Source organism: Grampus griseus (assembly GCF_964374135.1).
Source record: "Grampus griseus genome assembly, chromosome: 3".
Taxonomy (NCBI): domain Eukaryota; kingdom Metazoa; phylum Chordata; class Mammalia; order Artiodactyla; family Delphinidae; genus Grampus; species Grampus griseus.
Window position 1 is genome coordinate 25539967 of NC_139019.1, and position 14324 is coordinate 25554290.

At 37.5% G+C, this 14324-nt stretch overlaps 1 protein-coding gene across 1 annotated transcript in view; it reads left to right on the forward strand.

Moving 5' to 3' along the window:
• Positions 1-5189: 5189 nt before the first annotated feature.
• LOC309820034 (cadherin-6) overlaps positions 5190-14324 on the forward strand; it is a gene marked incomplete at both ends in the record, with an annotated part of 55644 nt that continues 46509 nt past the window's right edge. Inside the window, one exon of the mRNA XM_082650495.1 lies at positions 5190-5417. Coding sequence (XP_082506621.1) covers positions 5190-5417 — 228 coding nt within the window. The remainder of the gene's footprint in view (positions 5418-14324) is intronic.

Genomic DNA, 14324 nt, shown 5'->3' on the forward strand with positions numbered 1-14324 from the left:
TAAAAGCATTACTAATGGGTTATGCCAATGGGTTAGGATGACTTATGGGTAGATGAGATTCTGTGAGCAGCATTATGCAAAGTGCTATGCTCCAGTATTTCTGTGCAACACCATTTATTTGAAGAAATAATTTCATAACAGATTTTAAAACATTCTCTTACTAGGGTAAATGGTTCAAGTATATTAATAATGTTGCTTTATTGAATGCTTACTTGCTTTCAATGCCAAAGTTAAGGCTCTGCATGCCAAAGAGTGAATGTACTTGGTTTAATTTGTAAGCCTAGATGGCATTATAGTAATATTGCACTGATTAGAATTAATCAAGAACACCAGAACAAATGTATGCTAAGTCTGAATTCTAAAACTTTAAAGTAATTATATTGCTTTTAAATCTGTCTAATATTTACTTGCTTGTCTGTAAATAGTATAATAAAATCAGTATCTCGAAACCAGATAATATAGTTGAGTCATTCAGACTGTTATCAAACATAAGTCACTGAAGAAGCAATTCAATCAATAGAGAAGTTTTCTAATTAGCATATTAATTATTTGCAAATAAAAGGTGATTCCAAAGTACTCCAAGGAACTTGAAGACATTGTAGTTTGTCTTCTCATTCTATATCTCCTATGAAATATTTTTACATTATTAATTTCCAGTGATCTAGTGGAAAAGATTTTGCTAATCAAAGGAAAACTTCAGCCCAGCTTCTGCCATTAATTATCACATATTCTAAATTGGTAGACCCTGAATTAATGAGGCCCAGGCTTCTTCTAACTGGCATGCATTAAAATAAAAGCTGGACTTGATTATGTACTCTTGTGAAGATTGAAGTATATATGCATATTGGCTGCCAGACAAATAAATTTTCAAAGTATGTAATTATCAATGTTATGTGGGCTTTGCCCCACTAACCGTAAACATCTTAATTACCTTCTACACATGACTAAGAAAAGGCTTCTGCAAAGATTCAAACTATTGCCTATAAGAAATAGAAATCCACCCCCCCCCCCAAAAAAAACAGATTCTAGCAAAAAGAAAATAAAAAGTAGAGACTTGGTCTATTAAGTAATCTTTTAACTTCATTGCTAAACTGTCATTGGGCTGTAATTAGGCAGGTCAAGTTTTATTTTTATAGAGTTTTTGATATCTCTAACTCATTTGCTGTTAATGCCATGAGGGGATGGGGGCAAAAAGATACAATATCCACACTGCTTTGTATTCTTTCCATTCCCACTGTCTAATCTTCTGGTTCTTTCCTTCTTGAATAACCATACCTGCTATTTTAAAATTCATTGTCTATGTAGGCCATCACTTTCTTGTCATTTTAGTTTACTTTCCGAGATCTACAGAACGAGCCAGCACATCCGATTACTACTTGCCATGTGGTTTTCTTGTATTTTTTTGTTTTTTTTCGGTATGCGGGCCTCTCACTGTTGTGGCCTCTCCCGTTGCAGAGCAGAGGCTCCGGATGCGCAGGCTCAGCGGCCATGGCTCACGGGCCCAGCCGCTCCACGGCATGTGGGATCTTCCCGAACCGGGGCACGAACCCGTGTCCCCTGTATCGGCAGGCGGACTCTCAACCACTGTGCCACCAGGGAAGCGGTTTTCTTGTATTTTGACTGCTCAGAAGTCAGCGACTTTCCCACATTTCTCAAAGTTGTGCTATACCAGGCCCTTTCCTTCCTTTCCTTGAACTTACAGCCATTTATCACCTTAAGAATCCAGTTTTTTTGCATCTAAGGTCATGTTTGGAATATGGGGGTTTTTTTGCATTTCATATTTTTAGATTAAAATCTAAAATCTGTATATCATTAATTTCAGCTATATCAAATTCTTACCCAATATAATATCAGCATGTTAAATTACAAGAAGACATGTATGTCCAGTCCCATTTTTGCAAGGACACTATTGCTACGTTGAAGCTAGGTCTGATTTTTTTTTTCACCTGAATAAAGTAAAGATGATTTTCAAAACTTTAACAAAATGGAAAGGGGAAAAAAACACATAGATTGTATGAATGAGTCTGTCCTCCAGTGAACTTTCCTTTTTGCCCGTATTCTTCTTGAGGCAGGCAGTGGGCATAAAGCTTCTGCCGTCTCTGTTTCTATACTGTTACTGTGAAATACAGAATCGAAGTCTACACAAAGGCAAACAATTGGCAAATGGACTAATTCTGATTTTTAAAGTGCTTCTATTCTTTAATTTTAAGAGAATTTGACTTGCTTGGAGATGCCTCTTGAAACATAAAAAAGTATTTAAAGCCTAAGAGGTAACCAAGCTATCTTTTGCAGACTTTTGCAAGCTGCTGTAGATGGATTCTACACTTGCAATGCAAATAATAGTAACAGTAGTAGTAATAATAATAATAACAGCTAATACTTATTAATACCTTACTGAGTGCTAGGCACTGTTTTAAGTGCATGCAATGACTCATTTAATCCATATATAACACCCTATGAGGTAGTTACTGTAATTACCCCCATTTACAGAAGAAGAAACTAAGGTACAGTGGAATCCAGCATTTTCCCCAATTCACAGCAATTTAAACTCAGGCAATCTGTCTCCAACACTGATAATCTTAAGCACTATGCAATCCTGACTATTAAGAAGTATTATATGAGAATTGCTAAGTTTTATATTCAACAGTGTAGAGTTTGTTGGAGTTTCTTTAACTATAGAATTTCACAGAGAAATCTATCCCTTTAACACCAAATATGAGTGGATCATGGTAATTTTAGTAATTTTGCATATTGAGTTTTAACAAGGATACACCCTACCAAGTTGGTACAAAAAGAGCTGGGTTACAGCAAAACTACATGTTCTACCATACTTGGAAACTCTGCTTAAATTTGTACCACTTTAAAAGCTTATTACCAGCCAAGCAGAAAAAAATATGAAATACTTGACATTTTGGTATCTGCGATATTAAAAAGAACTAGTATTTAATAGTCAAGTGGCAACAGCTTGTAGAGTTTGCATACAACATCCACAGGGATCGATTTTTCTTTAAAATGGCCTTTAGGAGTCTGCCTTTTAAACAGCTGACACCTCCATTCTCTGCATCCCTCTTTCCTGCCAGCACTGTGGGCCACACACTGAGTGCAGCAGCAGATGTGTAATTCTTCACTGCAGGATTTGTCTACACAAATAATGGAGAGTGTGGGAAATTAAGAAAAATGTAATTTCCACTGAATCAACTTCAGTGTAATATCTACTAGATATTCATTTCTAGAAATGAATAGATGTCTTTAGAGGGCTTTTCTCCATATGGTCTCTCAGTCCCCTTTATGTACCATCCACAAGAAGAGAGAAGAACCGTCGTTACCTAATTGATCATCAGTCATTCCACACCTGTACCAAGGCCACATAATGACAAATATAGCTACCTGGCATTTTTCCAGCATGACTAATTGTCACAGTACTAATTCACTCACCTGTGGAAGTTTCAACTTCCCCAGCCTGCTGTCAAGAAGATGCATAATAATGGAATAAAGGTTTAAAAATGCTGAACACTGTGAAATATTACACTTATATTCCAACAGAAAACTTCCACTTAAACATGTGTCGGGTGGCTATAATTATTAATTGCTGAGGTTAAAAAAAAAAAAAAAAAAACTGGTCATATATACATTTACCCAGTAGAAAAATAGGACAAAAGGGAACAAATCTTTTCTGACATAAAGGGAAAAAAAATACTGATCAGATTACCTACAACCTGTTTCTTTATCTGCACTTATTTATTAACTGTACCAGCTTAATTACTACTCTGTTCTACATTACAAAGCCCTTCACTTTTTTATTAATATTATTTAAGAAAATAGGTTTTCTATATCAAATAGTAAGATGAAGGAGTAATCTATTGGATTTTTTTTCAAGAAACATGGGAAAGTTTAGGAAGGAGATATAGGCATGTATTACTTAATTTACATAAGATATTAAACCAAATTGTGACATCTTTGCCAAGCACTCTGGCCCAAGGATTTGTTTCAAATGCTAGGTTGTGTTTTTGAAAATTAGTATTTGTCATGGAAAATTATTACCGTGATTATAACAGCTGACTTTTCTGAAGATCTTGCTGTCGATTGCCCTCACTGTGGTATTGAGGTATATCTGATGTACCTGTGAAAATTACATAGAAACTGTTGGACCAATTTTAATATATATACTTAGTTGCCTATGATACAAGTAAAATTTAGAGAGAAAAGCCCACCAGGATTTCCTAAAGAAATTTGAATAGAATTGTTCATTTTATTCTTTATTCTGTTAAATACAAATTCCATAGGTTGTTCATTAACCCATCCTGTAGTGTTAATTGGGTTGTATGAGGAAAAAAGTTTCCTGGTCAAGTTTGGGAAATACTGGACTAAATGCAGGCTTATCATCATGGCTACAAAATTTCACTTCAGAGACATCAATATGTATAAAAAAAATTTTTTAAGACAAAAATCTTCAAAAAAAAAAAACAAAAAAGAAACCTCAATATGCTAATGAGCATCCTGAAGGGAAGGCATTAGGTCTTTTCCAAGCTTATCTGACCCAGGCTGTTCCATCACAACACATCTCCGAAGCCAAGAGTCTGCAGAACAGGCTTCTGCCTCCACAGCACAGGTGCTCGATACACTGTAGCGAAATTTCAACATTATCCACTTTCAACTGAATCAAAACTGTCTGTGATATTCTTTCATGAGGATAAATATGCAAATAGAATCAGAAACACAAACTCATTTCTTCTAACCAGATCTCAACCCACATACTCAGAGGTAAAAGAGTAGTGAAATAATCCACTCTGGCATGTTGACCTACAGCAATGCTATTACTTAAAATAGGGTTTTTAAGTGATAGAAAAGGAGAGAGAAAAACAGCAGCTTCCTACTCGGAACACACCTTCCATTTAGCATATCTGAAAGACTGTTTTCCTCATTTCAAAACTGATAGACAATTTATTTTTTGTTGTTTTGCTATTCAAATTTATGTCCTCTTTTTTTCCCAGAGCTTATTTGCTCTAACGCTGAATTTTAAGCACCTCTAAAAATGCTTAATATGTTATTATTCTTTCCAGATATCCTCTGAGAGCCAAGCCAAGAACATTAAGGAAGAGAGGAGGAATGAGGCTGGATACAGTGCAGTGAAAAAAGACACTTCAAGGAGAAGGGCACCCACTACTCAGAGACTGGACTGTGTCATCAAAATGAGAACTTACCGATACTTCTTGCTTCTCTTTTGGGTTGGCCAGCCCTACCCAACTTTCTCAACTCCATTATCTAAGAGGACTAGTGGTTTCCCCGCAAAGAAAAGGACCCTGGAGCTCTCTGGAAACAGCAAAAATGAGCTGAACCGTTCGAAAAGGAGCTGGATGTGGAATCAGTTCTTTCTGCTGGAGGAATACACAGGATCCGATTATCAGTATGTGGGCAAGGTAGGATTCCACTGGGCTTTTTGACATTCTGGTTTTAAAAGCTTGAAGAAGTTACTTCTCATAAATAGATGGGGAAGATGTGAAATATTCCCCCAGTACAGTAAGAATTGTTGCTTATCTGGTAAGACTTTTTTTTTTTCACTTGAGTAGTTTCAGGAAGACTGTAGCGAGAAGCTGAGAAATGTTAGCACTGCAACAAAGAAAGAGAAATGCTTCCGTTGAAAACGAAACACCTACAACCAGCCGCATAGGATTATCATAAATCCTTGAATTTTTACTTTAGCTTGAAAAATGCGGTCCAGCTATTCTATAAAGTAGTATGTATTAAAAATAGGAATAGAGTGATTAAGCTGTAAGGAAAAGAAGTTTCCTTTTTCTCATTGTGAAAGGAAACATTCTGAGCTTTAGTCCTTTGGCCACGTTCAAATTAACTATTTTTTAACTCTGCTACCTACAGTGCCATCCATTCTCTGACCAAATGGAGCCCTTTGTCCTCAAAACCCACTACTGCCTTAGATTTAGTTGTTACTGCTGTTGCTGTTTTGTCTTATCTCCCATAATTGGCAAGAGCTAGGCATTTCAAAACTTATGATTTAATCGTGGCAAGGTTCACAAAAGAGAAAAAATGATTATGTAAAGGTGCTATTTCCAAATATCATCTGACCATTTTATTGACTCCAGAAAGTAAAATGAGGATGTATCGCTTATTACAGCCCTTCCAGATTACTGGAGCTGAGTCAGGGAAACAGCTTAGCTATACTGTCATCATGAGTTTTCACTGAAATTTTATCATCAGCTACATTCCCGTTGCAGAATATCTGCATCCCGCAAATAAGTGAAAAAAGACAGGGACACAGGTTTGTACTTCGTAGGTTCTCTGTTTCAGAACATGGTATTGATAAGAAAAATAATTGTCATACATCCTTTACGTAAACACACTGGGAACAAACATAATAGAGATGATAAAATGTCTTTATGATTACAGCTACAATTTTGGAACATCTATATTTGGATATCACTCAAAAAGCATAAATTTTACAGATTCCAGGGGCTGCATGTTCACACTTCAATCTGTTATCAAATATCCCTGAATAACCCCGTGCCAATGTTCTCTTTAAGCATTTACCACAATAAATGAAGGAAAGCCATCCATGGCTTGGGCTGAGGTAACCAGGCATCGTTCCAGTGAAGTGAATTATTAATGTGGAATAAAGGAGGAGAGGAAGTATTCAGTGAAGGGGTGAACATCAACACGGATCCCCAAGGGTCTAACCTTGTATTTGCTATGAAATTCACGTACTGTGTGACTGCTGACGACAGTCCGCTTACTTGTACTTCACTCCATTTCCTCTGTGAGATTTGAATAGCACTACACTGGCAAGGCTAAAAAATTATTGTAAAAAATAACAATAATCTTATAATCTTTAAAGCACTTTCTACAATACAAATAACATTATTGTTATAGAAGATTAAGTTTTTTAAAGTGCTGTATTTAAATAATTGATCCCCCCTTTCTTTTCTTTTTCTTCTCAAATTGTGATGCCATTTTACATAAAAATACATGTATTTTTAAAGAAAGGCCAGGTAGGGCTTCCCTGGTGGCGCAGTGGTTGAGAGTCCACCTGCCGATGCAGGGGACATGGGTTCGTGCCCCAGTCTGGGAAGATCCCACGTGCCGCGGAGCGGCTGGGCCTGTGAGCCATGGCCACTGAGCCCGTGCGTCCGGAGCCTGTGCTCCACAACAGGAGAAGCCCGCGTACCGCAAAAAAAAAAAAAAAAAAGGCCAGATATTTCAAAATACTAGAAGCAACAATGGATAAAACCTCAGAAGAATCAGTTTTATGATTATAATTGTGAGAGGTAATATTGCCACGGGGAAAAATTGCAAGCTGTGGAGTCAAGCAGATCTGAGGCTGCATCGCTGTGCTGCCAATTGCCAGTCGTCTGGCCCACAGCAGGCTATTAACCTTTCCAGACTTTACTTTCTTCATCTAGAAAATGCATGGAGCAATGCCTACCTACGGCATGGAGCTGCAGTGTAAAGTGAGACAAGAACTAGCGGCTGGCACGTAGTAGGTGCAGAAAGAAGTTATTGATGAAAACTCCATTGTATACACTCTATTAAATCTGTCTGTAATGCATGGAAGTGGGTTACTGACTTTTATATCATTGAAAAAGTAAAATGATATAATTAACGGATCTCTCAGTGGCTGGCAAATGTAGAGGACTGTGGGAAAACCCCTTCACAATCACAGCTTCAGTTTGATTCGTTGGATTTGGATATTTTATCGGCAGCAAGATAAGTTTCCCTTCCTCATCATTATCTGCCCCTGCCCCACCTCCTTGAAGTTATAACCCATAAAAAATATACACTAGGAAAAAAAAAGTCAAGGGCAATAATTGAAGTTATCGTAGGTGCCAGCATTGCTACATCAGATGTATGTAAGAGGTGTCCCTGAACTATTGATAAGGCATTTTCCTGAATCTGTCTTTGGACTATATGTTTTATCAACAGACAAAGGGATTAGACTACAATTTGTTTTTTACCACAGTTAAATGTAGACAAAAAATAAATATTTAAAAAGAAAAAAAAAGGTTCGTTTCTCATGTGGCAACAGGTTGGTCCACTTTTAAAAGATTTGGAGTAAACAGGTACCTGATGAGATTATCCGAATCCACAAGGTCAAGAAATTTGGGGGAAAAAAAAAAATTAGACTATAGCAGAGGTTCCAAAACTTTCTTGGTTTGCAATGCCTGTAACATCTCGATAATTTTTTCACAATGCCCTTAGGCCAAAAGAAATAATTAGGCCCAAACAACTTAATACGTATTTATGTTCTAACAAATAAGTAACTAAAATAGCAATTAATAGAAAAAATAATATTTTTATTTCACTCTTAAATAATGTTACTTCCTAATGGAATGTGGGCAGGTATTGGACACTGCACAACTTCTCAGATTGGACACCGACCCCTGGTTTCCTTTTCCACATTGATTTTCACACGGTACTTGCTTTTTAACACGGGCACTGTGGGAAACCCATCTTAATAAGTATATGACATCATCGAAAGGAATGTAGCACCACCTGCTGTTGAAACTGTGATCTACTCTGAGCTAGTAATTCGCAAGATGTCTGATAGCTCATGTTGCTGTATTTCCCTCAAATTTTTAAAATATTTCCTGGTGCTGCAGCGAGTTCCCTGCTGCACACCAGGGTGCCTTGGTGCACACTCTGGGAACCATAGGAATGTGGTTAGATTGGTATATAAAGGTGTACAATGGCTAACAGAACCTTAAATTTTGTCATTAGCCCTACTAAACAATAGCTACTTAGAGCCTAAAACTGAAAAGGTTGATCTGTACATGTAACAGATAGAAGCATTAACTAAGGAAAAGTAATATGGTTGAGCAAATACACTTAAAGTAGAAGAAAGAAGTTTTTACATTATAAGCAGCTGTTTATATGTGTGTTCCTTGGTTCCAGTTATTTGGAGGTAAGTCAGTAGGGATGACAGTGACTTCACAATGGGGGAAAATGTGAGAATGGGTGTGGGAGCAAGAGGCTACCTGGTGTAGAAGGAGAAAAAGAAAGTCACATAAGCATCCGAGAAGCAGCAGAAGATGGAGTCTGGAGGCTGGAGTGACAATGAAGTGAATATACAAGATCATGCTTTAAAATTAAAGCACAGGGACTTCCCTGGTGGCACAGTGGTTAAGAATCCGCCTGCCTATGCAGGGGACATGGCTTGAGCCCTGGTCCAGGAAGATCCCACATGCCGTGGAGAAGCTAAGCCCGCAAGCCACAACTACTGAGCCCAAGTGCCACAACTACTGAAGCCCATGTGCCTAGAGCCCGTGCTCCGCAACAAAAGAAGCCACCGCAATGAGAAGCCCAAGCACCGCAACGAAGAGTAGCCCCCGCTCGCTGCAACTAGAGAAAGCCTGCGCGCAGCAACGAAGACCAAAAATAGGTTAATAGCCAAAAATAATTAATAATAATTTAAAAATTGAAGCACAAGCAAAGGTAGCAAGACCTTCCTTCTCATACTGTCTTAATGCTCCTCAGCATTGTTCTGTGTCCAGTAAGATTAACACAGAAACATGGACACGGCACAGCTGGGGAGGGATGCACTTGTAAATACAAGTGAGGAAGTCCAGTTACAGCTGAAATATTGACACCCAAACTCTGATTTATGAGACAATTCTCAACACCTCTACATACCTGAAAAGGTGGTGGCAGGCAGAGGTATCAGAATAGAAAGAAGTGGTCTTATATTGGGTAAAAGTTTGTGAGCATAAGATATAGACGTGGATACGGATACAGATAAGGAAGATGCTATTTTCTGAAACAGGGGTCCCAACCCCTGGGCCGCACGGCCTATTAGGAACCGGGTCACACAGCAGGAGGTGAGAGGCAGGCGGGGCGGTGGGGGGGGCGGGCGCGCGGGGAGCGAAGCTTCACCTGCCGCTCCCCATAGCTCGCCTTTCCGCCTGAACCATCTACCGCCCCCTCCCCCCGCCCACCGCCGTGGAAAAATTGTCTTCCGAGAGACCGGTCCCTGGTGCCAAAAAGGCTGGGGACCCATGTTCTAAAATACATAACCATTTGGGGGAACTTTTATGCTGATTTAGCATAAGCGGCATCTGTGTCTGGGAGCTTGTTAGAACTTTAGACTCTTAGGCCCCACCTGAGATCTATTGAATCAGAATCTGCTTTTCAACAAAAGCAGAATTTTAGGTGAATTTTATGCATATTAAAATTTGAGAAGTGCTGCTTTTAACAATATGTACGTTGGCCTGGGTCTCACTTCCCCAGAGATTCTGATTTAGTTGGTTTTTAATTAAGTATTTATGATCCGAATATGTGGCGAAACTTGAGAACCATTGCCCTAGGAGAATATTATTGGCAATAATTATAATTAGATGTGGCAAGCTCAGTGATAAAATGGGTATCCCCAAAGTATTGTTGAAATATAAAGGAGAGGGGCCACCTGGGCTCAGGGGTTCAACAGAGCTTCCTAGAGACAATGATGGTGTTGGGACCACATCTTAAGGGAAGAACAGGTGTTAGCCCATCTGGCAGAGGGAGAATTACCAGTACTTCCCAATTAACTGGTTGCAGAAGCCAAAGGAGAGAATGCAGGAGGTTCAAAAAGTCAGAGATTTCAAGATAGAACAATCAAGATAGTGAAAGTGTCACTGATGCTGGCACAGAAAACAGAAAGAGGTACATGTTTTCTTGTCAAGGGCTAAAGGAAAGAGTATTTGATTTTATGCAGAATCACTTAGATTATCTTTGGCTTTATGTAAGCTGAATAGAAAAATAAGAGGGAAGCATTGTAATTCCACATTTTCAGAAAACCCCATGCCCCTTCTTCCAGCTTTACATAATATAGCAATTCCTTGACAATAGCTGGTATATAGTCTAAGATTAAATTCAATAAGAAAAAAACATAGGTAGATATAGATTAGATTTTGAAGACATGGTTATTCATTAATATAAGAATGAATATATTTAAAATCTCAAAACAATGCACAATTTTAGGCAAAAGATTCACATATTATCATTAAACAGCCCACAGCAACACTTAATTTCCTTGTCTCCTCCATTTTATCCCTCACAATGTTCTTAATCCTCTCCTTCCACACAATGTATAGGTAAAACTAGTCTCCATTAGAGGCCATTGAAATGCTTCTATTTTTAGCAGCATATCAAGAGATCTGTTTTTGTGGAATTTGATAAACCATGTATTTCATAGATATTTTCTGATGTTAGCTTTTTGGAAGTTGGTGATGGTTTCTTTTTTTTTTTCAATCTGCAATTTTTTTTTTTATTCCTAATATGATTTATCTATGCCTGCCCTCTTGGTTTATTTATTAGTCTTGCTCAAATCTTCCTATTTTGTCTTTTCTTTTTTTTTTTTGAAATTTTGAATTTTATTTTGTTTATTTTTTTATACAGGAGGTTCTTATTAGTCATCCATTTTATACATGTTAGTGTATACATGTCAATCCCAATCTCCCAATTCATTCCACCACCACCCCCACCCCCTGCTGCTTAACCCCCTTGGTGTCCATACGTTTGTTCTCTACATCTGTATCTCAACTTCTGCCCTGCAAACCGGTTCATCACTACCATTTTTCTAGGTTCCACATATATCTGTTAATATACAATATTTGTTTTTCTCTTTCTGACTTACTTCACTCCGTAAGTAGATCCATCCACATCTCTACAAATGACCCAATTTCATTCCTTTTTATAGCTGAGTAATATTCCACTGTATATACGTTCCACATTTTCTTTATCCATTCATCTGTCGCTGGACATTTAGGTTGCTTCCATGACCTGGCTATTGTAAATAGTGCTGCAATGAACATTGGAGTGCATGAGTGTTTTTGAATTATGGTTTTCTCCGGGTATATGCCCAGTAGGGGGATTGTTGGGTCATATGGTAGTTCTATTTTTACTTTTTTAAGGAAACTCCATACTGTTCTCCATAGTGGCTGTATCAAGTTACGTTTCCACCAACAGTACAAGAGGGTTCCCTTTTCTCTGCACCCTCTCCAGCATTTGTTGTTTGTAGATTTTCTGATGATGCCCATTCTAACTGGTGTGAGGTGATATGGCATTGTAGTTTTGATTTGCATTTCTCTAATAATTAGTGATGTTGAGCAGCTTTTCATGTGCTTCTTGGCCATCTGTATGTCTTCTTTGGAGAAATGTCTATTTAGGTCTTCTGCCCATTTTTGGATTGGGTTGTTTGTTTTTTTAATATTGAGCTGCATGAGCTGTTTATATATTTTGGAGATTAATCCTTTGTCTGTTGATTCGTTTGCAAATATGTTCTCCCATTCTGAGAGTTGTCTTTTCATCTTGTTTATAGTTTCCTTTGCTTTGCAAAAGCTTTTAAGTTTCATTAGGTCCCATTTGTTTATTTTTGTTTTTATTCCCATTACTCTAGGAAGTGGATCAAAAAAGATCTTGCTGTCATTTATGTCAAGGAGTGTTCTTCCCACGTTTTCCTCTAAGAGTTTTATAGTGTCCGGTTTTACATTTAGGTCTGTAGTCCATTTTGAGTTTATTTTTGTGTATGGTGTTAGGGAGTGTTCTAATTTCATTCTTTTACATGTAGCTGTCTGGTTTTCCCAGCACCACTTATTGAAGAGACTGTCTTTTCTCCATTGTATATCCTTGCCTCCTTTGTCACAGATTAGTTGACCATATGTGCGTGGGTTTATCTCTGGGCTTTCTGTCTTGTTCCATTGATATATATTTCTGTTTTTGTGCCAGTACCATATTGTTTTGATTACCGTAGCTTTGTAGTATAGTCTGAAGTCAAGGAGTCTGATTCCTCCAGCTCCATTTTTTTCCCTCAAGACTGCTTTGGCTATTCGGGGTCTTTTGTGTCTCCATACAAATTTTAAGATTTTTTGTTCTAGTTCTGTAAAAAATGCCATTGGTAGTTTGATAGGGATTGCATTGAATTTGTAGATTGCTTTGAGTAGTATAGTCATTTTCACAATATTGATTCTTCCACTCCAAGAACATAGTATATCTCTCCATCTGTTGGTATCATCTTTAATTTCTTTCATCAGTGTCTTGTAGTTTTCTGCATACAGGTATTTTGTCTCCCTAGATAGGTTTATTCCTAGGTATTTTATTCTTTTTGTTGCAATGGTAAATAGGAGAGTTTCCTTAATTTCTCTTCCAGATTTTTCATCATTAGTGTATAGGAATGCAAGAGATTTCTATGCATTGATTTTGTATCCTGCAACTTTACCAAATTCATTGATTAGCTCTAGTAGTTTTCTGGTGGCATCTTTAGGATTCTCTATGTATAGTATCATGTCATCTGCAAACATTGACAGTTTTACTTCTTCTTTTCCAATTTGGATTCCTTTTATTTCTTTTTCTTCTCTGACTGCCGTGGCTAGGACTTCCAAAACTATGTTGAATAATAGTGGTGAGAGTGGACATCTTTGTCTTGTTCCTGATCTTAGAGGAGATGGTTTCAGTTTTTCACCATTGAGAATGATGTTTGCTGTGGGTTTGTCATATATGGCCTTTATTATATTGAGGTAGGTTCCCTCTATGCCCACTTTCTGGAGAGTTTTTATCATAAATGGGTGTTGAATTTTGTCAAAAGCTTTTTCTGCATCTATTGAGATGATCATATGGTTTTTATTCTCCAATTTGTTAATATGGTGTATCACATTGATTGATTTGCGTATGTTGAAGAATCCTTGCATTCCTGGGATATATCCCACTTGATCATAGTGTATGATCATTTTAATGTGTTGTTGGTTTTTGTTTGCTAGTATTTTATTGAGGATTTTTGCATCTATATTCATCAGTGATACTGGGCTGTAATTTTATTTTTTTGTAGTATCTTTGTCTGGTTTTGGATCAGGGTGATGGTGGCCTCATAGAATGAGTTTGGGAGTGTTCCCTCCTCTGCAGTTTTTTGGAAGAGTTTGAGAAGGATGGGTGTTAGCTCTTCTCTAAATATTTGATAGAATTCACCTGTGAAGCCATCTGGTCCTGGACTTTTGTTTGTTGGGAAATTTTTAATCACAGTTTCAATTTCATTGTTCTGTTCATATTTTCTATTTCTTCCTGATTCAGTCTTGGAAGGTTATACCTTTATAAGAATTTGTCCATTTCTTGCAGGTTGTCCATTTTATTGGCATAGAGTGGCTTGTAGTAGTCTCCTAGTATGCTTTGTATTTCTGTGGTGTCTGTTGTAACTTCTTTTTCATTTCTAATTTTATTGATTTGAGTCCTCTCCCTCTTTTTCTTGATGAGTCTGCCTAATTGTTTATCAATTTTGTTTATCTTCTCAAAGAACCAGCTTTTAGTTTTATTGATCTTTGCTATCGTTTTCTTTGTTTCTGTTTCATTTATTT